This window comes from Acinonyx jubatus, chromosome A1 (genome assembly GCF_027475565.1).
Source record: "Acinonyx jubatus isolate Ajub_Pintada_27869175 chromosome A1, VMU_Ajub_asm_v1.0, whole genome shotgun sequence".
Taxonomy (NCBI): Eukaryota; Metazoa; Chordata; class Mammalia; order Carnivora; family Felidae; genus Acinonyx; species Acinonyx jubatus.
Genome location: NC_069380.1, coordinates 87,204,714 through 87,231,584, shown reverse-complemented (window position 1 = coordinate 87,231,584; position 26,871 = coordinate 87,204,714). Strand labels below are relative to the sequence as shown.

The 26,871-nt window shown below is 53.8% G+C and overlaps 1 protein-coding gene across 3 annotated transcripts in view; it reads left to right on the top strand.

The window, feature by feature from the left end:
• Nucleotides 1-18,735, top strand: part of SNAP47 (synaptosome associated protein 47) — a 51,445-nt gene extending 32,710 nt beyond the window's left edge. Inside the window, exons 3-5 of one of the 3 annotated variants that reach the window (XR_008297001.1) lie at nucleotides 6,520-6,644; nucleotides 9,897-10,697; nucleotides 10,746-11,638. Coding sequence is in view for 2 of the 3 variants with exons in the window: in XM_027050668.2 (XP_026906469.2) it covers nucleotides 6,520-6,644; nucleotides 17,683-17,829 (272 nt within the window). In the remaining variant the exon portion in view is untranslated. Of the gene's footprint in view, nucleotides 1-6,519; nucleotides 6,645-9,896; nucleotides 11,639-17,682 lie in introns of those variants that run through there. The other 2 variants (XM_027050668.2, XM_053218904.1) reach the window with 2 other exon arrangements.
• The last annotated feature ends 8,136 nt before the right edge of the window (nucleotides 18,736-26,871 follow it).

Below are 26,871 nucleotides of genomic sequence, written 5' to 3'. Positions count from 1 at the left end.
AAGAAGAAAAATCCCAAATACAAAATCTAACAGCACACCTAAAGGAAATAGAAGCAGAGCAGCAAATACACCCCAAACCCAGAAGAAGAAGAGAAATAATAAAGATCAGAGCAGAAATAAACAACATAGAATCTAAAAAAAACTGTAGAGCAGATCAATGAAACCAAGAGTTGGTTTTTTTGAAAAAATAAACAAAATTGATAAACCTCTAGCCAGGCTTCTCAAAAAGAAAAGGGAGAGGACCCAAACAGATAAAATCATGGGGGAGCCTGGGGTGGCTCAGTCGGTTAAGCGGCTGACTTTGGCTCAGGTCATGATCTCACAGTCCGTGAGTTCGAGCCCTGTGTCGGGACCTGTGCTGACAGCTCAGAGCCTGGAGCCTGTTTCAGATTTTGTGTCTCCCTCTCTCTCTGCCCCTCCCCTCTTCATGCTGTGTCTCTCTCTGTCTCAAAAATAAATAAACGTTAAAAAAAATTGGATAAAATCATGAATGAAAATGGAATTATTAACCAATCCCTCAGAAATACAAGCAATTATCGGGGAATACTATGAAAATTATATGCCAACATACCGGACAACCTGGAAGAAATAGACAAATTCCTAAGCACCCACACACTTCCAAAACTCAAACAGGAAGAAATAGAAAACTTGAACAGACCCATAACCAGTGAAGAAATTGAATCAGTTATCAAAAATCTTCCAACAAATAAGAATCCAGGACCAGATGGTTTCCCTGGGGAATTCTACCAGACTTTTAAAGCAGAGATAATACCTATTCTTCTCAAGCTGTTCAAAAAAAAAAGAAAAGGAAGGAAAACTTCCAGACTCATTCTATGAAGCCAGCATTACTTTGATTTCCAAACCAGAGACCCAGCAAAAAAAGAACTACAGGCCAATATCCCTGATGAATATGGATGCAAAATTCTCAACAAGATACTAGCAAATTGAATTCAACAGCATATAAAAAGAATTATTCACCATTATCGAGTGGGATACATTTATTTATTTTTGATAGACAGAGCGTGAGCAGGGGCGGGGCAGAGAGAGGGAGACACAGAATCAGAAGCAGGCTCCAGACTCTGAGCTGTCAGCACAGAGCCAGACGCAGGGCTTGAACTCACAAATTGTGAGATCATGACCCTAGCTGAAGTTGGATGCTTAACCAACTAAGCCACCCAGGAGCCCCATGTCTTTAGTCTGTATTTTTGTCTCTGTGAATGATTGTGAGAAGGCGTGTCTCACACCTTTTATTTGTTTTGTGGCCTCACAGGTTTGTGTCTGTGGACTGCCTATCCCGTTTGTTTTTCTACCGTGCTGTTTCTTCATTTGATCTGTAGTAGCACCTTATTTGTTGTAGATATGTATCCCTTGTTGACTTCAGGGGCTACCAGTACCTCTCCCAGATGGTCATTTTCCACCACAGAAATGTTTAATGTTGCTGTGGTCACATCCACCATGTTTCCCCTTCAGTTTGTTTTTGAGTCCAGCTTAAGAAATCCCAGAGTCATAAAGTATCATATTTTCTAATACCGGTGTTATATGTGATCTTACTTCTATAATATAGCAATTTTTCTGACAGGCCAGTAGTCCTTCCTTATTAACTTTGATTGCCAGGTGTCTGTTAAAGTAAGAGACATGTTTTTACTGTCCTGGTTTCTTTTTTCTCTGAAGTGATTGATTTCAGTGCTAATGTATAACCAATTTCCCTAACACATGAATATTGTGATGTTATTCTGAATAGAAGTTTCAAGAAGAAATGTGCTTAAAAATAGACCTGGTCCCATAAATACCAAGACATTGGGAATGTTAACGTAAAAACTTAATTTAAAAAACGTATTTTTTTGGTGCACCTAGGTGGCTTGGTTGGTTGAGCATCCAACTTCAGCTCAAGTCGTGATCTTGTGGCTCATGGGTTCAAGTCCCATGTCAGGCTTGCTGCTGACAGAGCCTGGAACCTATTTCAGATTCTGTGTCTCCCTCTCTCTCTGCTCCTCCCTTGCTCGCATGTGTGCACTCTCTCTCTCTCAAATAACAATAAAACATTTTTAAAAAATGTATTTTCTTGGCGCTCCCAGATTTTTCTTTGGCCCCTCTCTCAAGGCCAGACTTAGAAGCCCATGACAGGGCCAAGGAGGGTGAGCAGTACGAGCCAGCATAAGACCCTGACCCAAGGGGCCTGGGCAGTGAGGGGAGACCAAGAACATGGTGCTGGGCACCCACAGCCCTTGTCCTCGTGGGGCTCCACCACATTCATGGTTCGTGGGCTTTCTGTTAGAGCTGGCGTCTTCAGAGACAGGACATGGCTCAGGGGCCAGAGCCCTGCGGCCAGGGTTTGGATCAGGAAGGGCACCAGCCAGGACTGCTGACCACGGGCCAGACGTCTTCCTCCTCAGGGAAGCCACAGTCACCTACCATCAGCCATGTCCGCACACACCTCCCGAGCAAGGTCCAGATTCGGGTTGGATTGAGTGATGGGGCCTGTGTTCATGGAGTGAGTGGAGCCATATCAGGATGACACATGAGTTTTCACCTTAGGGCTAACATCAGCCTGTGCAGATCAAGACATGGAGTCCTCCCTTGGGGAGGCCACCCTGCCTGCCTGTGAGCTTCTGCAGGTGGTGAGGAGGGAGCTGGGGAAGGAGCTACAGGCCCCGGTTGTGAGCAGAGTGGTGTCTGACTTGCTGTGTGTCTCTGCTGTTGGCTGTAGCACCTGAGGTGGAGACCATGGCTGGACATCTCCAGCTGCTGTTGTGATAGAGCCTGTGGCCAGAAGGTGGCAGTGTAGTCACGGGACCCAGAGGAACTTCCCGGAGATCTCTGCAATCCTGTGCAGTGTAGGCGGCCCAGCCAGCGGCCCGGCCGGCCCAAGGTGTCTCCAGGGGCTTCGGGAGCCCGGACGACACAGGTGGGCAGCGTCCACCTTGGGGGAAAGCAGTGGAAAAACTGCTGTGTTTGCCTAGCTTCCAGCTTGGGGACAAGCTGCGAGGAGGGTACAGAGTCCCCGTGTCTCAGACACCGATTCCCCTGACGAAGCAATGCTCACTCACACTGTCGCTCTCCCAAGTCCGCGTTTTGTCCACATTCCCTCACGCCTGCTGTCCCCAACTGCGTGTGGTGTCCCATGGGATGTGTCTGTGTGGAGGTTGGCACGTTGTCTTATGTTGTCTCATGATCTTGGGTTGACAGGTTTCAGGAGGACTTAAGAGCAAGGCCCATGCATAGTGTTTTACAGAGTTTTGGGTACTTACTTTCATCTTTGCCAACTGGTCACCTTCTCTGACTGCCTATTTAAGAGGCCCTGGTCACTGCTCACTCACCAAATGGAGATCTTACTCAGCGCCTGCCCTCAGTGCCCCCTTGGCTGTCCTGCTTCCACACTGGGACATGTGCTCCGGACCAGACCTTAATGACCAGCACCCAGGACGGGCCCGGGTGTCTAACAGTACACACATCTGTGTGACAGTAATGTCCCTGTGCAGGATCACTCATTTAAGACTCTGGCTCCAGGTAGAGTCTTGATCCCAGGGCGCAGGGACCACAGTGACCACAGACAGACCCTCACCCATGTGGTCTCTAGGCCACGGGAACCATGCTACCACATATACCCTCCCTGTGTGGTCACTAGGACACAGGTACTCCCTGACCCCAGTGGACCCCCTGGAAGCTGTGTGGCTCTGACCCACTTGATCCCCTCCAAGGACCCATGGGTCTGAGCTGTGTGCTCTATAGTTTTTCATGTTTGCAGAGTACGGTGTTGTGGTTGTAGTTAGTGGAGACTGCTGTTTCCCTCGTTTCCACTCTGTCCTGTGCTTCCTGCGTAAGCAGGGGTGGGAGCATCCTCTGATGTTCTCTGGGCCCATCCCTCAGCCATCGTTGAGGTGTTGGGGTCCCAGAGACAAGGAGAATGACCTCTGGAGGCTCCGCTCTGCTCCCAGGTGCAGCTGCTGGGCCTTGCTCTGGGCACACAGTGAGGCCAGGTGTGCGTCCACAGCTGCCCCTCCCAGCCCAGTCGTCGTTCCTAGAAAGTGAAATCATCCGTACATTCCCTTGTACCTTGAACGATTTGTGCTGATTCTGTTTAACTGAGATAATTAATGACTTCAGAGACAGAACTATTTTGTACTGAAATTGATTTTTCTTCGGAGATATTTCAGAGCATTGAAGTCACTGAGTCAGTGACTCAGGTCTCAGTACAGAGCACAGGGGTGCTAAGCTCTGTGTGGATCTGCTGACCCCATAGCTCTTCATGAAAAATAGCCCTGACTTAGTATATTCCAGGAAGAAAAATTCTCTGTTTCGGCTTTCTGGTTAAGTAAAAACCCCTTTTGTTACACATTCAGAAGAGGTCGGCAAGCCCTCTAGAATACAGCTGCAGGTGTGTGAGCAGCAGTGGAGGCACACAGTGTTGGGCCCCGTGGGCTGCAGTCTTGGACACGCCGGCTGGAGAGGCCCAGCTGGAGAGTGCAGGGGCGGCACGGGACTGCCGGTGTGCAGGTGGAGTGATGCTGGGACAGGTGACGAGGAAAGGTGGTTGCTGCTCGTGTGGCCAAGGGGGGGGACACGTCGGTGTGATGTGGGACGGGAGCCCCGGGGGACCGGGGAGTGGACACCGAGGAAGAAATTTGCCATAGAACTGCACTCACTGTGTTCTCACTGATAACTCTGTGACATCACGTGTGTCAGCTGGCTTTCTTTTAGTCCAATAACAGCTGCAGACCAGGTTTTCTGTTTTGGCCTCCATTCTTCCAGCCGGGCTCTGATGCCGCTTTTCTGTGGCCCACTTCAGAAAAGTGCTTTTCGTTATGTAACATTGTAGGTGGTGACATCTTTGATCACGTTAAGGCCAAACAGCACTGAATTGCGGCCTATGGAAAGTTCCTTGCTAATTAAAAGCCCTGAGGAAGTTGGAGGAGGATGGGGCTTTGGAGATTTTAGAACACAGGTTGTGAAAGCAATTTCATTGGTTGCAGTCAGCATTTATTTTATTAAAAATGTTTATTTCTTTTGAGAGAGAGAGAGAGAGAGAGAGAGAGAGAGAGAGAGAATCCCAGGTAGGCTCTACACTGTCAGCGCAGAGCCTGACATGGGGCTCAAACTCACAAACCACAAGATCATGACCTGAACTGAAATCAAGAGTTGGATGTTCAACTGACTGAGCCACCCAGGTGCCCCGGCTTTTTTTTTTTTTTTTTTTTAAAGAATGGAGTAGAAAACCTGATGTGTGTGCATGGTTTTGTCTGGGAGGACATTTGGACCCCCTGGATGAGGGTGTGGTGTTCTCCATGGACCCACTACTCATGGGACACACACACGGTATGCACACACCTGCACAGGGCCTCCTCCAGCAGAGGCCAGCCAAGACCCAGGGTCTTGCCTCCACGCAGCCCCCGCTCTGCCCATGCATTCCTGAGTGCTCTCTGTGTGGCCTGGGCCCCTTTCCTCTGCAGGACCCTGAGAAACCTGTGTCTTGTCCTCACCCAGCCTGCACTTGTCCTGGATGAGGCCGTGCTTCCTTTGCTCCTCAGGGAGGATGACTGTGTAAGAGTTATGTGGAGAAACTCAAGTAGCAGGGGAGTCTGTGTATGTGTGGAGCTCGCCCCAGACCAGCATCCTTCTTCCTTTCCTGACTGTGCGTTCATCCGGCTGCTCTGATGACTGCTCACCACCTCTGGGGTGGCCCTTCTGCGCCTCCTGTCCCACAGAAGCCAGAGATGCTGGCATCCAAACAGCTGACTCTCGTCCTGTGCACTTTCTGCTCTGCAGCTCCCTAATATAAACGTGGCTATGCCACGTACCTGGATGCTTTGCATGATGGAGAAGGGCAGACCACAGACCCTGACCGATGCCCCAGGGCTGCAGATGGAGGTTGGTTGCACCCCACAGGAGGGCCTGTCTGCCCTTCCGCTCCTCAGGAGTTCACCGGGCGCAGGTGTTGGGGGACAGGAGACACCCCTGAGCAGTGCCGGGCCACATGTAGCGCTCTGACTCACCCCCAGCTCGGCGTGTCTGCACACTCAGCTTTGCTTGGCCCAAGCTGCTGGCCATTTCCTGTGCTCTGGAGAACCACAGCGTTGTGTGGGGTAAGACTCGGTGCTGCAGTTTCCAGCAGGGGATTTCCTGGGCGTTTCACCAGGGGTCAGCACATGGTACATCTGATACTCCAAACGTATTGTCTTTTCCCCCAGAGAAGGATAACGACCACTCGTGGGCCTTTCTTCAGATGTTAGCCACAGAACCAGACCTTGACTCTCCAGTCAGAGCAAGGCTAAGGGAGCAGCGTGGACCTGGGGTGGGAGTGAGGCTCGGGCAGCCCCCACCCAGCCCAGCATAGCAGAGCTCAGGGACAGGGCCCTCCCACACCCACCTCCCCAGCAGGCACAGAGGCTGTGGACCAGTGCGTGTGTGAGAGAGCCCTGACGGCCCTCGAGCCCTCAACATCAGTCCGTGTAAAGTTCTGAATGTTCTTGGGTCATTCGCACCTCCAAGAAGATGTCACGGCTGTTTGACTTTCCTTTCCAGCGTCTGGGCTGATGGACCGGGCCGTGCACCACGAGCCCTGCCCAGGCAGCCAGGACGGCCAGCCACTCCAGCTGCAGACGACCCAGCCGTTCATTTCCGAGGGGGACGCCCAGGAACTGAGACAGGTAATGTGCGCTCCCAGTGCCGTGGTGCCTGCAGACATCTCCCTGCTGGTGTACATGGGCCACCGTGCATCTTGCTCTCTGCAGATGCAGAGAGCAGAGAAAGAGCGGTGCTTGTTCTGGGTCCTTGCACTTGGTGACGTGCAGACACGCCAGTGGGCCTGTACACACACGGTCTGCCTGTGGCCGCTCCTGCCTGTTGTACATGTGCAGATATGTGCATACATGTGTACTGTGTTTGTGTGCACTGTGTGTGTGTCCTCTGCGTGTGTCTGTATATGTGCATGTGCTTTGCGTGTGTCTGTGTGTGCCTGTACTGCGTGTGTGGTGTGTATGCATGTGTCTGTGTATGTCCGTGTGTGGGCTGTGTGTGCATATGCTGTGTGTGTGTCTGTCCATGTGTGTACTCTGTGTGAATGTGCTGTGTGTCTGTAGGCCCATGTGTGTCTGTGTGTGCATGTGCTGTGTGTGTATGTGTATGTCCACATGTGTGTGCATGTGTCTATGTCCATGTGTGGGCTGTATGTGTGCATGTGCTGTGCATACGTCTGTGTGCGTGTGCTGTGTGTATCTATGTATGTCCACGTGTGTGTGCATGTGCTATCCATGCATCTGTGTGTATGGTGTGTGTGCATGTGTCTGTGTATAGGTTGTGTGTGCATGTGCTGTGCATATGTCTGTGTATGTGTGTGTGTGCATGTGCTGTGCATGTGTCTGTCTGTGTGTGTGCTCTGTGTGAGAGTGCTGTGTATGTGTCTATGTCCATGTGTGTCTGTGTGTGCATGTGCTTTGTGTGTGTATGTGTATGTCTATGTGTGTGTGCTACGCGTGTGTATGTGTATGTCTGTGTGTGTTCTGTGTGTGCATGTGCTGTGCATGTGTCTGTGTGTATGCTGTGTGGGTGTCTATGTATGTCTGCGTGTGTTCTGTGTGTGCATGTGCTGTGCATGCGTCTGTGTGTGTGGTTATGTGTGCATGTGTCTGTATGTGTGTGGGCTGTGTGTGTGCATGTACTCTGCGTGTGTCTATATATGTCTGTGTGCATGTGCTGTGCGTGTGGTGTGTGTGCATGTGCCGTGCCTATGTGTATATCTGTATGTGTGCTGTGTGTGCATGTGCTGTGCATGTGTATGTGTATGTCTGCATGTGTGTGCATGTACTCTGCGTGTGTCTGTGTGTTCGTGTGCTGTGTGTCTGTGTATGTCCGTGTGTGTTCTGTATGTGCATGTACTGTGCATGCGTCTGTGTGTGTGCTATGTGTACATGTGCTGTGTGTGTCCATGTGTTTGCTGTGTGTGTGTATGTCTGTGTGTCCATGTATGTGTGCATGTACTCTGCATGTGTGTATGTCTGTGTGCATGTGCTGTGCGTGTGGTGTGTGTGCATGTGCTGTGTATGTCTGCATATGTGTGCATGTGCTGTGCCGTGTGTATATGTCCGTGTGTGTGCTGTGTGTGCATGTGCTGTGTGTGTGTATGTCTGTGTATATGTGCATGTACTCTGTGTATCTGTGTATGTCTGGGTGCATGTGCTTTGCATGTGGTGTGTGTACATTTGCTGTGTATGTGTCTGTGTATGTCTGCATGTGTGTGCATGTCCTGTGCACGTGTATATGTCTGTGTGTGTGTTGTGTGTTCATGTGCTGTGTATGTGTACATCTGCTGTGCATGTATCTGTGTGTGTGCTGTGTGTGCATGTGCTGTGTGCATGTCTGTATGTCCGTGTGTGTGTGTATGTGTGTGTGCAGGTGCCCCACAGGGGTGTGTACAACTGAACACACTCACCCACATTTCTCTCAAGGGCTTAACACTGGATTCTTGCCTCTTTTTGTCCAAAAGTAGAACTTTAAACAATATTAGATGGAAATATTTTAATTTGTCTTCCTATGTTATTGCTGGACAATAGTGATTTAACTTTTTCCTTTTTAAGTAATTTTGAAGCAAATGCCTAGACATCGTGCATGTGCACGTCGTAGACGTGTCAGTGCACGTCTGTAGAACGTAAGAACTGGTAGAAATCCCCACACCCTGCCACGCTCACCTGGGTTCACCAGACATCAGTCCTCGTGTTCAGGGAGGTGTGTGTGTGTTTGTGCCGCTCAGGACCCGCACGCGGCCCCACGCAAGACACTCAGCAAAGCGCCTGCGTGTGTACAGCTTCTCTCTGCCCTTCCCGTTCGCTTCATGGTATATTTGTAGAGAAAACTTGGATTCCCTGGTTCATAGCTAGACACTTTGTCAGACTCAGGCTCTGCTTTGGAGAGGCTATTCCGTCAGTGGCACCTCACTCTTCCACCAGGGCACACAGGAAGACCGTTCGTCTTTTAAACCTGTTTTTAAAGAAGTCCTATTGATGCATCTGCAGAGGCACGGTCTCCTTTAAGCTGGGCCATTTCCTCCTTGGAAAAAAGGCATTCATCTTTGCTGTGGGATATTTTAAATATGCATGAGCTGTCACTCTTTCCCCTGGTCTAACTTAGTCACTTTCAGTAATGACACATAGGAACGCTGCTTTCTAGCTGCAACCACAAATTCTGCAGGTTACTGACTACTCCTTGTGACCCGCGTATTGACTGCAGAACACAGCTTCAGGCCTTGAGAAACACTTATCCTATAACAGACAAGTCCCCGTTCTCCTGAGAGAGGATGAGAGCACACAGGCCTCAGGCTGGGGGGATCGGGGACCCTCTCCCACCCTCCTATGAAGGCATCCCACCATGTTGTGTTGAGGCCGAGGCAGGAGCGTGACTTTTTGATAGGAAGTGTAGGGATTTCATCTGTTGGTTCTGGTGGCGTCCATGTGGTCTGAAAGGCCCCTTCCAATTTCAAACCAGCAGTCTGTTCCCTAGGTGGTAGAGGTCAGGATGTGAGTAGGATGGGCTCCCATGCCCTCCTTCCCCATGAGACACTGCGTCCCTGGGGTTAGTCCTGACCGTTGTCCACAGGTGACCAAGCCGTGAGTCAGGACGCCAGTTGCAGGGCGGGAAAGCAATGACCCCTGGGTAGTGGGGCTGGGGAGCACTGCAGGAGAGCAGGGCTCTGCACCAGCCAGCTGCCTCCCCCCCTGCAGGGAGGGCCCAGCTCCACAGGACCTCGTCCTCTAGAGGTGAAACACATGTTTCATATTTAGACAAGAATTCTTAGCTGTAGTTGAAGCTCAAGCGAAAGTAGGAATGAGGTAAATTTCTGGGGAAAACAGAAATGCAAGACCCACCCCCCAAACCCCCCTCCCGTTCAGCTGTGGTTTCTGTGGCAGATGCCGTTACAGTTGTTACGTGGAAAGCAGTTCGGATGCTGACAGAGACGACCGGCTGTGGTTTCCCCGGGGCCAGCGTGCTCAGCGCAGCGGGCCAGCTCTCACCGCGGCAGCCACTGTCCACGGGGACTGGAAGAGGCACCGGATTCCCTGGACGGGTTTGGCAGAGCGCCGTGAACCATGTCTCGCGTCTGATGCGCTGGCCTTTCCTGCCTTGGGACTGCGGCCTGTTTGTCAGGACAGCAGTGTCCGCTGCCTGCTGGATGCAGTTCTCCCCTCGCTGGGAGTTTTCTCCATCATGTCTTAACCCCCACTGCCCTGTCTGCTCCTGATCTAGCTTTCCCTGCTGACCGTGGTACAGGGACCGCAGCCTGACGTGTAGCCACAGACGTGGCAAAGGAGGGTTCACCAGATACTCCTGCCCTTCCTATAACGGGGGTGCAGGGTGAGGACCTGGGCTGTGAGCTCACGGTCCCCATTCTGGGGGTGGGGGTGAGGACCCGGGCTGTGAGGTCACAGTCCCTGTACTGGGAGTGTGGGGTGATGAGGACCCGGGCTGTGAGCACACGGTCCCCTTTCTGGGGGTACAGGGTGAGGACCCGGGCTGTGAGCTCATGGTCCCCATTCTAGGGGTGCAGAGTGAGGACCCGGGCTGTGAGGTCACGGTCCCCATTCTGAGGGTGTGGGGTGAGGACCCAGGCTGTAAGGTCTCGGTCCCCATTCTGGGGGTGCGGGGTGAGGACCCAGGCTGAGGTCACAGTCCCCATTCTGGGGGTGCAGGGTGAGGACCCAGGCTGTGAGGTCACGGTCCTCATACTGGGGGTGCAGGGTGAGGACCCGGGCTGTGAGGTCACGGTCCCCATACTGGGGGTGAGGGGTGAGGACCCGGGCTGTGAGGTCACAGTCCCCATGCTGGGGATGCGGGGTGAGGACCCAGACTGTGAGGTCACGGCCCCTGTTCTAGGGGTGTGGGGTGAGGACCCGGGCTGTGAGGTCACGGTTCCCGTTCTCGAGGTGCAGGGTGAGGACCCGGGCTGTGAGGTCACGGTCCCCGTACTGGGGGTGCGGGGTGAGGACCTGGGCTGTGAGCTCACAGTCCCCATTCTGAGGGTGTGGGGTGAGGACCCGCACTATGAGGTCATGGTCCCCGTACTGGGAGTGTGGGATTATGAGAACCCGGGCTGTGAGGTCACAGTCCCCATACTGGGGGTGAGGGGTGAGGACCTGGGCTGTGAGCTCACGGTCCCCTTTCTGGGGGTGCAGGGTGAGAACCCAGGCTGTGAGGTCTCGGTCCCCTTTCTGGGGGTGCAGGGTGAGGACTCGGGATGTGAGATCCCGGTGAGATCATGGAGGGGCATTGGCGTAGGCAGGCAGGCAGGCACCTTGCTGGACTGGGCTCTGCTCGGGGACAGGAACTGCTGGTGTCCTTACTGGCCAAGAGGCTGGATTCAGTGCCCTGAGCTGTTTGGAGTGACTGCTGATGTTTGAGCAGTGGGTGCTGAACTCATTTCAGGTTTCTACCCTTCCCCCTGCCCATTCTCTTACTGTCCTGTATCTTCCCCTGAACCCTTCCAAGTCATTTTCATCACTTATGGGAAAAGCAGTGCTGCTTTGTGGGGTGTGGGAGGTTACGATGCCACTCGTATTTATGGTTTTGATGCCAGTCCAGATACTACTGGTGAGTTAGGCCCCTCTTTTCAGTATCTGTTACTTTGTAAGTTACTAAAAATGCCCTGACATCATGTCCTGTGTCACTTGTGTGAAACCATAAGAAGAGCCTTGGAAACCTCTGACATCCTTGACCGTTGACATCTCAGTGAGAAGACAGGTGTCCTGGGATGGGCCCTGCACTAGGAACTAGGGTCCTGGCTCTGGCCCGCCTGCTGCGGCTTCATGCCCTCCCTCCTATGCTGCCCCCTGAAATCGCTGGCCATGGTGATCGGCCCCAGGGCATCGCCAGGACGCAGCTGGGCTTTGAGGAGGGGCAGCTCCCTTGCAGTCTGGGTGGTTGGGAACGCGTTGTGCCCCTTCCACTGCCCCGGAGACGTGGATGGGGAGGCGGTGCCGCAGACAGATTCTAGAATGTGCCAGCCCCAACTAGAGCAGCTGCTGGGCTGTGTGGAGGGAGGAGTGCTAGAGACAGGAGCTCAGGGAGGGAGGAGCATGGTTGTGGGGGTGGGGGGAAAGGGGAGTAGCATGGGAGAGAGGAGCTTGAGGAAGGAGCTCAGGGGCAGGAGCAGAGGTGAGGGGGCGGAGCGCAGGACAGGGGACTGCAGGAGTGGGTAGGGTCAGGAGCAGGTGTTGGGGAACAGGAGCAGGGGCTATAGAGCCTGGGTTGAGGGCAGGAGCAGGAGTGAGGGGGGCAGGAGCTGGCGGGGAGCAGGGTGGAGTGTGGAGTGGGGTGGGGTGGGGAGGACAGGAGGTGGGGGGAGCAGGGTGGAGCGTGGGGTGGGGTTGGGAGGGCAGGAGCAATTACGAGGGAGGGTAGGAGCTGGGGGGGCAGGGTGGAGCGGGGGCTGGGGTGGGGTGGGCAGGGCAGGAGCAGGGGGAGCCAGGCAGGAGTGGATGCTTTCCTCTTGCCTCAGCTCCAAGGGAACCCCACACCTTAAAGTGCAGACATTTCAGGATGGCGCACCTCAGCACTTTACCCTGTGTGTGCTGTTGTAGTGAACACTCATCATGTAAGTGTATGGTTGTGTCCAAGTCCCGTACAGCGTCAGCTCCTGGCCGTGGCCCTCCTGTGCTGCTCCTTGAGGTCACCTGCTCTGGGAACCTCCTTCAGGTGCAGTCACCTGTGTGTCCATCCACGCTAGGCTTTCCTCGCTGCGTACCGAGCTTTCTGGCCGATGGTCTTGAAGCACCTGCACTTTCCTTTCTGCAGCCAAGTACACGGTGTGTGGATGGCCCACGTGTGTGCATTCACTGTGTCTGTATGTCTGGGCCCCACTGCCACTCCCAGGTCCCAGGGTCACTCCCCCTGTAGTATTTTCCACACACTCCTTCCCACGCTGGTGTGGGGAGCTGTGAGTCCTCCTGCCTCAGTCTCCTTCTCCAGGGTTGCTTTGGCCCTGAAGGGCTCGTTGCAATTCCAGACAGATTGGAGGAGGGATTGGAGATTCCTCCTCCTTCTGGGGAGGAAGAAAGGCTTCTGGAAATTTGACACGGATTGTGGTGAATGTGTAGGTCACTTTGGGACGTACCGCCATCTTGCAGCCCAAGAACACGGACACCCTTCCCTAGTTAGGTCTTGAACACGTCTCCGTGTGGGATGCAGGTCTTAGGCCTTTACCTCTATTTTCTTGCATTCTGGGGTGAGTCCTACTTGGATCCCATGGTGACCTGATGGTGAGCTGGTGCCCGGGGCCCCCCCTAGTCCTGGGCGGCGTTCCGTGTGCCTGCCCTGCCTGGACCCTGAGTTGGACAGGCCGGTCGGCCCACTTTGAGGGCTGAGGGATCCCTGAACGCAGCTGCCCATGTCTCACTGTCGGGATAGGATCCTGGTGAGTCCACTTCTCCACCCACTGCACAGGGAGGCAGTCTTGAGGAGGGGCCTCCCTAGAAGAGAACCCTGTGCTGCTGTCCACAGACAGCCCTCAGGGCCTCGAGGAATGCAGCAGAACGGACGAGGTGGGACATGGGGGTGGTCTATGAGTGCTGAATGTGACAGATCGTAGCCTAGAATGTTCTTTACAGCCTCCAGAGCTTTGGCTGTGCTGGAGGCCAGTGTTTCCCTCTTTACCTTCTCTATAGCATATTAATGGCCCCAACTGGAAGAACTATTTGGACTTGCAGACAGCTTGATTTATCCCAGCTCTGTTCTTAAATGGTTACTAATTTCTCACTGCAAGAAAATTCACAGTTTTTCAGTGAGTCAGCTTAATAACAAGATCAGGGCAGACAGTCTCACTAATACTAAACTCACTTTAGGTGCTCAATATTGATGTAGTGGTACTCTGAATCCTGGGGTTTTATCATGAGGCAGAACAAGGCATTTTTTTCTTCAGACGGTGAGTTAGCACATTGCAGATGTGCACACGTGAAGGTCCATCCTTCTGTGCTCTGTGTCCCTCCCCTGCCACAGTGACGTGGTCGGAGCTGGAGGCTGGACAACCAGGGCCCTGGAGGCTCACAGCGGAGCTGGGCCTCTGCCTCCTCCCTCTGATTCTCACACCTTGACAGCTTGTGGTAAGGGGCTTACATTGAAACACACGTGTTTGTAAGTGGACCTTCCTTGCTGGATGAGCTGTTTTTCCATCATTTATTATAAACAGAATGAGAGTGTCATCTGCGCCACTATCTCACGGTCCGTGGTGTCGGGAGGTACAAGCCATCCTGGCATATGGCCAGTACGGAGAGAGCACAGTAACTTCTCTGCCCTGGGGACCACGTGGCGCCACCCGCTGCTGGCCCGAGCCATCCAGGCATCTCTCCTGGTTGTTGAAGCTGCCGAGCGGGCCCAGTGCCCTGCCGGAGGGGACCGAGCTTTCCCGGCAGTGCCTGTTTGTGTCTGTCTGTGCCTCGCCTGTGCTGTGTGCACCGTGTGTTTCTCTGTAGTTTACGAAAGTTGCTTCCTCCCAAAACTCAGTGCGCTTTTACTCAGGTCATTTCTGTGTAGGTTCACATGTGTCCAGGAAGATGGCTTGTCACTGGGGCAGGGACCTGAGGACGAGCCGTGGAGCCGGGTTGAAACAGTGCCCAGGGATGGCTTCTCTGAGCGGCCTGCTGATCCTTCAGAGACTGGCAGCATGAGACATTGCTGACGAGACAGCTTGTCATCCTGGGCCACAGCAGTAACAACTGTTCAGGTTTGGCCAGACTTGCTACTCCCCATTCTTTCCACCCTGTGTTCTGTGGAATGCACATGGTGCCGCTTAGTGTCTCCAGCCCCTTTCTTAAAGGGAAAGAACACCACACCAGCATGCGAGGCGCACTCTTAGCCTGACAGTGTCCTCAGTAATTTTATTGGCAGACATGGTGGCTGTAAAGGGCACTCGTATTTCTGCAGTATCAGTTCATTTCAAGCACAGTTTTGGCGGGCCGGCCAGGGTCTCCTCACAGGCTGCACAGAAGGCGTCTCAGAGAGACATTTTCAGAGTCCAGCAAGTCAACAGGAACGTGCCGTGTTTGGACTGTACACTCAACAGAATGCTCCGCGTTTGCGGGCGAGTCAGCCGGTCCTGGATCCTGGCAAGAGGCATGCGCTGGGCCACGAAAGGGCGCAGCTCTGTTGGGAGAGCTGTCACATGGTGGGGTGGTCTTGTGCTCCCTGGCACGATGGCCATGGGCCACATGTGGCTTATCCAGCTTGAGGTGTGCTGGGAGTACACCATTCGGCAATTGATGAAAGCATGTGTCTCGTTAGCGTTGTTCGCGTTGACCTCACGCTGAAGTGAGAATATCTTGGTTTGATGGGGTAAAATAGGGTGCATTATTGACAGTCATAATACTTACCGTTTTTACTGTTGAAAATGTGCACGTTAGGAAATTTCAAGTCCCAGCTGTGGCTCTCCATAGGCAGGACATCTGCCATAGCTGCTCAGGGCTACAAGAGTCCTAACCCCCTCGCATGGCTGTGTGAGTGCTATGACCTGGGTCATCACACCATGATCCCTGTGGGCTCATCACATCAGGGCTGCACTGACTGGCCCTGAGCTTAGGGTCTTGGGCAAGCTCCTGGGCCTGGTTTGAGACACAGCTAGTTTGAAGGCTCTTAGAGACCAGTTGGGGTGCATGGCAGGGGACCCACAGTCCTTACCCAGATCTGGGCTGACCGGGATGAGGTCGTGGGTGTGTGCTTCAGCCCCCAGAGTCACACGTCTGTGCGAGCGTGTGGGCACGGGGTGGAAGGAGGCCAGATGCTCAAGCGCCACAGCGTTACTAGCAGTGCTTGTCTGACAGCACCAGCTGGGTTTGGGTTCAGGACAACATACTTCCTTTTCTAGTTCTGTGTCCTGTGTGCTTGCCCAGTGAGATCTGGCCAGTAGCTGCCTTACTAAAAGCCCATGCCATCAGCACAGGTGCACCTGTGCCTGCTCACAGTGCAGATCCTGCTGGTCCTGGAAGATGCTTGGTGGGGTTGACAGGGACAGAGATGGCCCAGCACAGGGGGTCCCCTCGTGGGTGTGGAATAGGGTACACATGGGTAGTACAGGCCGGCCCGCCGGGGACATGGTGTGTGCATACCTCCTGGAGCGCCGCGTTGGTGCACTCAAGGTGGAGGCCTGCTGGGAGGGGTGGTTGGTGGGAGAGGGACCTGCCTCACACGGTGCTGAGCGGTGACTGTTTATTGTGCTGTTTGGGCCTCAGCCATGTGAGGTCATAGGAACGCGATGGAAAAGACCTCCTGTATTAGGTCATCCAGCCCGTCCCTCAGAGCCGACTGACCCCACAGTATACTTTCCAGAGCTCCGTCCAGTTTTTCCAGTGACTCAGCGGCTCCCAGAGGGCGCGCAAGGCTGGTGTCTGAGCCTGCTACCTTGGGTCAGGATTTGTTGTTCCGTGCCTGGACGGGGCTCCCGGGGGTGATGCTGGGCTCGCAGAGAGGTGAGGGGCCCAGCCTGCCTCTGTCACAGCGACCTCTGTGCTCCTCACCGCCGGCCCCTCCACGAAGCAGGCTGTCGCGGTGCTCCTGCAGCTGAGCCTCCAGGACTTGGCGGGCGCGCCTCACATGGCGCTTTATAGTTTTGACAGCTTGCTCCCATTTGTGAGCTCATTCCGGCCTCACCGCTCCTGAGGAAGGAGCTGATCTGCTCATCCTCCCGGCCACCTCCCTGCCTCCATTCTCTTCCTCGTGTGGCAGCCAGCAGTGCAGGGTGGCTTCTTGTGATGCCTCCTGAGACGTCACCTGGGGACTGGTGTGCTGTCCCTGAGGTGTGGCCAGTCCTAGGCTGTGGTGTCACCTGGTGGTGCCAGTGGGGGTGATATCAGTGCGCGGTATGGTGCCCTGTGGGGTCCCCACTGTGTCCCCTGGGCCAGTCACTGCTGACATTCGTCCCTGCATGACCAAGGACTTAGAAGTCATCTGCGGGCCATGGACCCGCTGGGAGAGGGCAGACAGGCACCCCGTGCTCCTCGACGATTCACATTCTGCAGGCCCTTTGTCCTGACCCGACTTTCCCTGAAACTGGCATTAACATTTATTGCAGGTAGTTGGTCATTAAGATTTCTCTTAAAATCATTCCTTTTTGTTGTCAGCTTGAGGATATTAAAGTTTTAAAGCCAGGCTCAGCACGCACGTAGTTAAAGTACCTTTCACAATGCAAGTAGTCTCAGTAGAATTGCAGTAAAACGCCTGCTCTTACAGCGTGTGAGACTTTGGACGTGTGACTGAGCCACAGAAATGGGGCGAGGGGCCACCATCCAGCCTGTCAGCGTCCCTCCTCCCCTCTCAGCCCGCAGGATTGTGCTCCACGATCTCACCTCCCTTGGGTGCTTTGTATGTGAAATGTTTCAAACACAAAGGAGAAAGTGGTTTGGCTTTTCTTTGTAAATCCTGTGTTTCCAGCTAGTCTGGGTTCGGTCCTTGGGTGCAGACAGGTACTGAAGACAGTGACTGTACAGACCCCAGGCTGCATTGTCAACTCCAGCCTGCTGCCCGCCCTGGGAGTCAATGCTGCTGAGTGGCCCAGCTGAGACCCAGACCCAGGACTGGAGGGCAAAGTGTTCATCACCCCTACTGACTCACATTTCCTAAGCACTATAAACGTGACGGGAAGATACACTGTTTTTGAGAGTTTGAAGAAAGGCATCCCCCCCCCCCCCCCCACCACATGTGCCTCTCTTGCAGATCCTGAGGAAACTCAAGGGTCTTGCCCTGGACACCGAGGCAGAGCTGGAGAGGCAGGACGAGGCCCTGGATGACATCACCGCCGCCGTGGACCGGACCACCCTAACCATCGACAAGCACAATCGGAGGGCAAAGAAACTGACTTAGAGGGACAAGAAAGCATGACAGTCACTTCCCTGAGTGCTTTGTTCTCAACACCTGCACGCTTCCTTGACCAGAAAGCCCGGGAAGTTGGGTCCAGGGCTAGGCGGTACCTGGAGGCCTTGCCCTGGGAGGTGCAGGCCTGCCTGGGCTGTAGGGGCCTGGCTCCCTGTGTACTGTGATGCTGACCGTGGCCCCCAGGGGGGAGGAGGAGCTCCAGGAGGCCTGCACCCCCATGGTGGCCCCAGCTCTTCTTGCTCCCACCTGTCCTGGGCCCTGATTCCCTGCTCCCTACCCTTACTCCCCTCACTCCTCCCCCCCCCACTCTCCCCTTTCTCCCCCCTCTCCTCCCCCCACTGCCCCCTGCTCCCCCCCCACCCCACTCCCTGCCCTCCCTCCCCATTCCTCCTCCCTGTAGGGCTCCCCCCTACCCACTCCCCCCTCCTTGCAGGCCACTCCCCTTTCATACTTGAGCCCCTTGGAGCCTGGACAGCAGCTGGAAGCTGACCCCAGTGCTCAAGGCTGCTTTGCATGGCCAGCAGCACAGCTAGCGGAGTCTTCATTGTTTCTCTCTCCTTGCTTGGTGCAAAAGGGCAATTTAAGTCTCTGGTAAAGAAGTCTGCTGATTTTTGACTCTGCCCCCCTAACTCTGTGTGCTATGTGAGCAGAGCCCCTTCTGCAGGGCCACATTCAGGCCCGAGACCCCCCCTTCTCTGGGCCACTGTGCGTGGGCCCCAGTGCCCTCAGTCTGTCCTTCTCTAGGGACAGGCCAGTTCCTTCCTGGTTGTGCTGTGATTTTCTACCCGAAGTCTAGTACATCTGGAGGTCATCCTATAAACACCCGAAATGTTCTTCCCCTGCCCAGTTTTTAGCCAAGTGTGAAAATAATACATATTGAACCTATTTTAAAAAGTGTCGATTTTTTCTTTAGATGCCCCATTTCTGCCCAGAAATAGAAGAGATACCGTAGTTTTAGAATGTATTTTGAAGATACATGTTGATGCTGCTTTCTGTTTGGGATCCCAGTGGGAGGGCCCCTCAGGAAAGGATGGGGGCAGAGTGCGGAAGTGGGTCAGCCCTTCTCTCACAGGCCGGGCCACCTGCAGACTGCTTTGGAATAGGCTCTCCTGTGGCTGTCCTCTGGCTGTGCAGGTATAGTGCTAATTTTCTGGGGCTGCTAATGAAGTACAAGTGGGGGGCCTAGGACAGCAGGCTTTGTTCTCTCCCAGGTCTGGAGGCCAGGAGACTGAGGTCAAGGTGTCACAGGGCCATGCTTCCTCTGAAGGCTCCAGGAGGATCTCTCCTGCCTCTCCTGACTGCAGAGCCTCAGGAGTTCTGGGCTCGTGGCCGTGTCTCCCCAGTCTCTGCCTCCATCACCAAATGGCTGACTGAAATTCCCCCTCCCTTGTCTCATAAGGACACCTGTCACTGACTCAGGGCCCGCCCTGATCCAGGGCTAGCTTTTGCATAATGTGGCCATTTCTGCTAATGTCGCATTCCAGTTCAGTGTGGATGTGAATTTGGGGTCACCTAGGAGTGCGCAAATTTCTGGAAGCTGGCTTGTTCAAGAAGACACAGGAAGTAGCACGTCTAGAAAATAACCTTCATGGGTATCTTCTGGTTCTTGTTACTTTGGTGAGATATAGTCCTCATCTCTGTCTACTTTATTTGGCCTGTCCCTACCAACCTCCAGAATGACAAGTGGGCCTGTGCTTTCAGGGCCCCCAGTCTGATGCTGGCATGTGAGCGAGTGCCCCAGCACTTTTCTGGCACCGTGAGATTGGAGCTCTCAGCCCCAGAAGCTCCTTCTTCTCAGGCTCAGTGCTGGGGAGGACAGGGAGGACACAGCAGATGTGTACGTGTGTCAACAGGACAGTTATTGAGAGCTTCTGCTGTGCCCAGATGCAGTGGCGGGATCGTGTCCTGTGGAGCTTGGAGTGAGGCGGGAGGACGCAGTTCGTGCCCTGGGCCCTGGGCACGTGCAGGTAGGCAGGCTGCCCTAACTCCAGAAGCTGCAGTTCCTGCAACAGCCCATGAGGAACGAGGTTCCTAGAGGTGGAGCATGTGGTTCTCTGTGACAGCTGAACTCCAGACTCACACCAGGGACTCAGAGTGCACACACGTGTGCATACACACATGGACTTGCATGTGCACACACACACACATGCTGACCCCAGGCTCCTCAAAACTCCGTGGGTATCTGTGCATCTCACATCAGCAGTCAGAGGAAGAGCCACAGGCCAGGTGACTTCTGCCATTAAGAGCCCTGAAGTCGGAAGGAAAGCAAACCTGTCCCACCCTTGGCCTGCTAGGGCAGTCCTGCCAGCATCCGCTCATGCTGGAGATAGCCACTGCCCTTCATCTCCTGGCGGCTGGGCTGCACAGACTTCTGCAACTGACAGTACTCAAAGCAGGGCCAGGACTCCCGGTGAGTTCTCCACAACTAGCCTCTCCTTTTCCAGCACCTGGGGATGCTTGAGACCCCAAGCACCAGCAAGGTATGTGGCACTGAAGACACTGGAGCGTTAGGGCATTATCTCTGGGCCATTGTCTCCCGTGAATACATAAATTGATGGAGACAACAGTTCTCTGCAGAATTAGACTGTTAAAAAAAAAAGGTACATCAGGATCATTTTATGCTACTTATTAACCTTGACTCCAGAGTTAACTTTTTCATCTTACACACTTCCACTAGCAAAACTCCATTGCCAAATCAGGCTGGAACCTAAGCACAGACACCTACCTGTTTAACCACTGGACTCCAAGGCACAGGCCAACCCTAACTATGAAGGGTAACCTAAAAGGCCAGCCCTTTTCAAAAATCCCTATGAAACCAGGCAGTAATTCCAACACCAGTTACTCCTAATCCCAGGTGCTCTAACTCCACCCCCACTGCTCCCACCCCAGGTGCCCTGACTCTTCTCCCCACCTCTCCCCTCCCCTGGTGCCCTGACTCCACCCCCACAGCTCCCCTCCCCAGGTGCCCTGATTCTACTTCCCACCTCTCCCCTCCCCTGGTGCCCTAACTCCACCCCCACCGCTCCCCTCCCCAGGTGCCCTGACTCTACTCCCCACCTCTCCCCTCCCCAGGTGCCCCAACTCCACCCCCATCGCTCCCCTCCCCAGGTGCTCTGACTCCACCCCCACTGCTCCCATCCCCTGGTGCCCTAACTCCAGCCCCCACTGCTCCCTAGTCTGAGTGGACTGGCCATGCCCCACTTTTTGGACTCAGGACATAACTGGGACTGGACACTGAGTTGCTTCTGGAAGCTGGACCAGGGGAAGAAGGTGAATAGTCAGGTGGTGATCTCTCTGGCCATCTTCAGGCAGCTCGGGTGTTGGTGTGATGGTTGGAGCCCAGTTCTTTGCATCAGGTGAGGAGATGCTCTGGAGGGTGTCATGAGGACCCCACTGACGCTTAGCAGTGGCAGCGGGCTGTTGGCAATGGGGCCTGTGGTGTCCACCCTGTTTTCTGCTTTCCTGATGTGGGCCTTGACCCCTGACACTGACGTTCAGTCCATTTGTGGGGTTGAAGTCACCCATGTGCTTTATTTCTGCACCAAAATATTAGTGTTTGCCCTTTAACTGACGATTGGGGCTGGACTATGTTGGTTTGTTGTCACCCTGGGAGGTGTTTGCACTTCCTAAAACACAAAATGCTCTGAGTCCAGTTGTACTCCATATAAAGGTGGGCAAAACGCAAGACCCTTGCAGCTATGGCACCAACTTCACGCTAACATAAAACTACTTTCACATCTCATCAAAAACAATTGACTCTGAAACAAAACAACCCTGGGTTAATTGGTCTGTTTCAGGCACAGGTGGGTTTTGTATAAAAGGCCCAGAAGTAACTACTTCATCTTGAGCCATGTGACGCATATCACAATGTCCAGGCTGTGCTACTTACAAGAGAGCGTCCAGGACTTGTGAACAAATGGGCTTGATGTGTTCAGATAAAACTGTGACATTACAGTGTCATTTATTTCACGTGTCAGGATTTGTTATTCTTGCTTTGATTTCATTCTTTCAACTCTCTGAATTTTAAACACGCCCTAGGCATGCAGGCTACAGGTGCGTCACCCGCCAAGGTGTGTGGGTCCCTCAGGAAGTAACTCGCTGGCCTCCTCAGCCCTGGACTTCAGTGTGGCCGCAGCCGGGGGACCCCCCCCCCCACTCCATTCCCAGGCCGTGCCCAGTGGTCCACAGCTTCAGAGGCTGCACGGATGGGAGTCCGTGGTCCTGGTCCTTTAGAAGGCGGAGCTTGGAATGGGAGGAGTAAAGTGAGGAGCAACTGATGTGGATTCCACAAGTGATTTTCTCTGCAGGCCCCAAATGAGCACACACAGAGATTTTAGCCGAGGAAAAGACGAACATCCTGGAGACATTTTCAAACACACAGACACACGCACACACAAGGAACGCGACTGTATGCAGTCAGTTAGGGTGGGGGCTTTGGTTTGGTTTGGACTTTGATGAAATGCCTTCTCAGAGGCAGGGCGTCAGCCCTGGCATGAGACCACCAGCCTCACCTGTGAGGAGCCCCCTCCCTCCTTATTGCTGCCAGTTTAATTATTAGCCATAGGTTTGAGTAAAACTTGAAAGACACACAAATTGTAGTCAGTTTTCACATTTGCAACTGATTTCCACATCCACATAATATTTCAAACTTCTGGCACCCATCTGGAAACTTGGAACAGCAGTGGGCCTGTTGAGGAGGTAATTTTCCCTGATTCATTTTGAAAGTGAAAAGCCGCAGGGCGGGAGGCAAGAGTGGTCCTGCTTCCCAAAACGGCTGGTCAGTCTCGCTCCTAGGCTTCCTCAGCACAAGCAGGCAGGAGCAGTGGGAAGGTATCGCTTTGCAGCCCCAGGAGCTCCTGCCAGCCCAAGAGAGCCACGCACAGCCAGGTTGTGCTGCCAGGTAGGGACCCCCGGGCTGCAGAGGTGTAGAGCTATGAGCAGGACCAGAGACTGTGCCCCGTGGACCAGACTCCCACAGGCGTGGACAAGCATGTCCTCAGTGTGGCTGGTGTGCCATCATGGGCAGCTGCTCTCCCAGTGGGCAGCTTGGGCACTGGCACCACCCTGTCTCTCTGGCACATTTTCCCCCACCAGGTGCCCCAGGGTCCTTCAGACTCTCCTCGACATCTCCTGTCCCCACCTCTGCCATTTCCTCTCACCCTCAGGATGGGGGACTGGTGACTCACTTTCCCCAGCTGACCCTTCTGCTTGGAGCATCTTTCCCGGAATGAGCAAAGGGCTTGTGTCTATCAGCTGGTTGCTGGGTGCAGAAACCCAGCTGGACGTGGAGAAGGCTGTGCCCACCCACAGTGGCCTTTTCTTCCCATGCCTGGCCGTGCAGCAGGTGCCCAGAGGGCTGACCCTTGTTGGGAGACTCGGGGGCAGATGTTCTGGGAGGTGTGGGGGCAGCAATGGCACTAATCCCACACTGTGTAAGGTGAGCGTGTGAAATTAAAGAGAAGCCCCACTAACGTGGACTCCGACACTAGCCAGGGATGCCGGAAAGGGGAGTCTGCCCCTTGGGGACCCCAACCAAAGCATCCACAACTGGAAAGAATCACCAGCTACAGGCCCCCCAAAGGAAGAGGTGTGGGTTGCATCTCCTACAAGAAGACCACCTCTGTAACCCAGCCAATGAGAAACCGTTAGAATGTCCTAAACTGCAACTCTCTGTTATCCCTGAATAAACCCATTTTTGCTGATAAAATATCTATTTATTTTTGAGGTGAACAAGGACAGTCAGGCAATGCACAGCCTCCTGCCGTCCCTTGGCTGTTGCTGTGGGACCTCAGGCCACGATGTCCAGTGAACTGAGGCTCTGGTTCTGAATGTGGCCAAGGCGCTAAGATCACAGCTGGGGAAGATGATGCAGACGGGTCAGAGGACAAGCCCAGGAGCCACCCCCAAGTGCTGAGGAAGCACTTCTATGATTCGGACACTCAGGTCTGCCCCGCGTGCAGTCTTGCCCCGAGGGCTCACAGAGGCACCCCAGAACAGCGCTGAGGCCTCTGGAGCATGAGATCCCTCCCAGCTGACCAGTGGGACCGAAGACTCTGGGAGGACAGTGTGGAGAGAAGGGAAGGGGTCTCAGCCCTCAGGGCAGGATCCAGACCAGCAGGCTGCTCAGCGTGCAGATCCAAACCCACCATTTATGCCCCATCTCAGAAAATGAGCTTCCTTCTGTAGTCGGTGGCTTCCTGCTAACCCACAGACCACCTTTCTTCCCAGTTGGCTTGACCACACAGGACCTGGCCCTGACAGAGGGTGTCACAGAGAGGGGCTGGAGCATTAGCTGGGGAAGAAGAGCAAGATGCCCTGGGTAGCAACAGTGATCCCTCGAGACTAACCCAAATCAGGAGGTGCCTGAACCTGCAGCCTCACTGGCTTTCTGGGCTTGCAGGGGTGTTCAGGTCCTGAGGAAGAAGATCATGGCATCTTGTCCAAGCTCACTCTGAGCTCTGGGTCTGGGGAAGTAGGTACCCTGCCGTCCTGTATTCAAACCCTGACCCCAGGATGCCCCACAGTCCAAGCCCTGCTGCCGGTAACACTGTCAGGCCTCCCTTCTTACACTGCCTAGTGGGGCGGGGGCGGGGGGGCAGACCTCACAGCCTGGACAGGATCCAGGATCCCCCCCCTCACCCACCCCTCACTGTGCACAGACCTCATAGCCTGGGGAGGGTCTCCCAAAACCCACCCCTCACTGTGCACAGACCTCACAGCCTGGGGCAGGGCCTCCCCCTCACCCACCCACCCCTTACTGCGCAAAGACCTCACAGCCTGGGGCGGGGTCTCCCCAACACCCACCCTTCACTGTGCACAGACCTCATAGCCTGGGGAGGGTCTACCCAACACCCATCCCTCACTGTGCACAGACCTCACAGCCTGGGGAGGGTCTCCCCCTCACCCACCCACCCCTCACTGTGCACAGACCTCACAGCCTGGGAAGGATCTCCCCCTCACCCACGCCTCACTGTGCACAGACCTCACAGCCTGGGTTGGGGTCTCCCCAAAACCCACCCCTCACTGTGCACAGAACTCACAGCCTGAGCAGGATCTCCCCCTCACCCACCCCTCACTGTGCACAGACCTCACAGCCTGGGGCAGGGTCTCCCCAACACCCACGCCTCACTGTGCGCAAACCTCACAGACTGAGGAGAGTCCCCACCCACCCACCCCTCACTGTGCACAGACCTCACAGCCTGGGGTGGGGTCTCCTCCTGTCATGTGGCCTGACTGCAAACTGAACAAAAAGCAAATAGAGGTGTGTGATTTTCCTGGGGCTTCCGTAAGGAACTACTACAAATAGGTCGGGGGAAACCATAGAGCTTATGCTCATGTAGGTGTGGAGGCCTGAATCTGAAGCCAAGGTGTGGTCAGGGTACTGCTCCCCCCAAAGGTCCCAGAGGAGACTGCTTCTGGCCTGTGCACCTCATGGTGGCCTGAAGCTGCATGTGCCCATCCCCCCAACATTGTGGCATCGCTGCCTCATCCACTGTGTGTCTATCAACACTTGTCAGTGGATTTAGTGCCCAGCAAATGACCCCACGTGATCTCAACATCCTTAACTGCATCTGCAGAGACATTTTTTTTCTAAGTAAGGTCACATTTGCAGGTTCCTGGAATCAGGACTGGGACATATCTTTTTGAGAGCAATAAGTCAGACCATTATAGGCTGCCCTCGGTTCCTCCTGAACTCACACTCGGCACACCTACAAAATATATTCACTCCATCCCAACATCCTCAAAAGTCTCATCTTTTTACCCATCATCTTTGTTCAGTGTCATCTAAATATCATTGGCTCGTTATGTGAATCTCCTCAATCTGGTGGGGGAGAGACTCAGTATGGTCCCCCCTGGGGCAAAATTCCTCTCCATCATCTCCAAACTACTTGGTGGGACAGGCATAGGGCAAGAGTAGCAGACTGTCCCTAGCCCAAGAGAAAAACACAGAAGTTAGAAAGGTTGCCAGAGTTCCTGTTCTGATCTCATACTCATGGAGCTGGGAAGTTGCTACCCCATCCTCACATCCAGACAAAAGCTGAACAAGCTGAAAACACAACTCTCCTTTAGTCCCTCAGAGAAATGAGGTCACAGGGCAAACACTGCCCCCAAATCTGGAGACAGGTGAGCCCAGAGAATCACAACCTACTAAACCAGAAACCCCCTTGGGAACCAGTGCCCAGGCGTGAAAAACTACACTGTACGGGACAGGTTGCTGGAGGCTCAGCATGGACAAGTCTGAGAGTGAGGACTCCAGCAGGCTATCATAGCGAAGACTGGAGGAGACGTCCCCTCATGCTCCTGACAGGGAGGGGAAAGTAGTCACCACGAAACACCAGAGCACTGGCCCATCTTCCGGAGAAATGAGTCTACCAGAGCCTGACCTGCTCACCACATCACTAAAGTCCTGTTTACAGTGGTTTCTTTCACCTGGTACATCATGTCTGTCACCATCAAGAAAAAAACACAAGGCACACTGAAAGATAAGAAACACAATTTGAGGACACAGAGCAGCATCAGAACCAGACAAGGCAGTTGTGTTGGAATTATCAGAGCAGGAATTTAAAACAGCTGTGATTAATATGCTAAGGACTCTACTGGATAAAGTAGAGAGCACGCAAGAACAGGTAGGTAATGTATACTGAGGGATAGAAATGCTAAGAAAGAATAAAAAAGAAATGCTAGAGGTCAAAAACACTATAGTGGAAATGAGGAATGCTTTTGGCAGGCTTATCCGTAGAGGGGACACAGCCAAAGAATCTGTGAGCCTGGGGATGTGTCAATAAAAATTTCCAAGATGAAAGCGAAGATACACAAGGCTGTAAAACAGAGAACCCAGATTATCCAAGGACTGTGGGACAACAAAAGGCAAAGTGTACATATGGAAGGGAAAGACCAGACAGAGAACCAAGAGGAAGAGGGACAGAAGAAACATTTGAAGCAACACTGAGTGAGAATTTCCCTCCAAATTCATGCTAGGCACCAAACCACGGATTCAGGAAGTTCAGAGTATACCAAACAGGATTAATG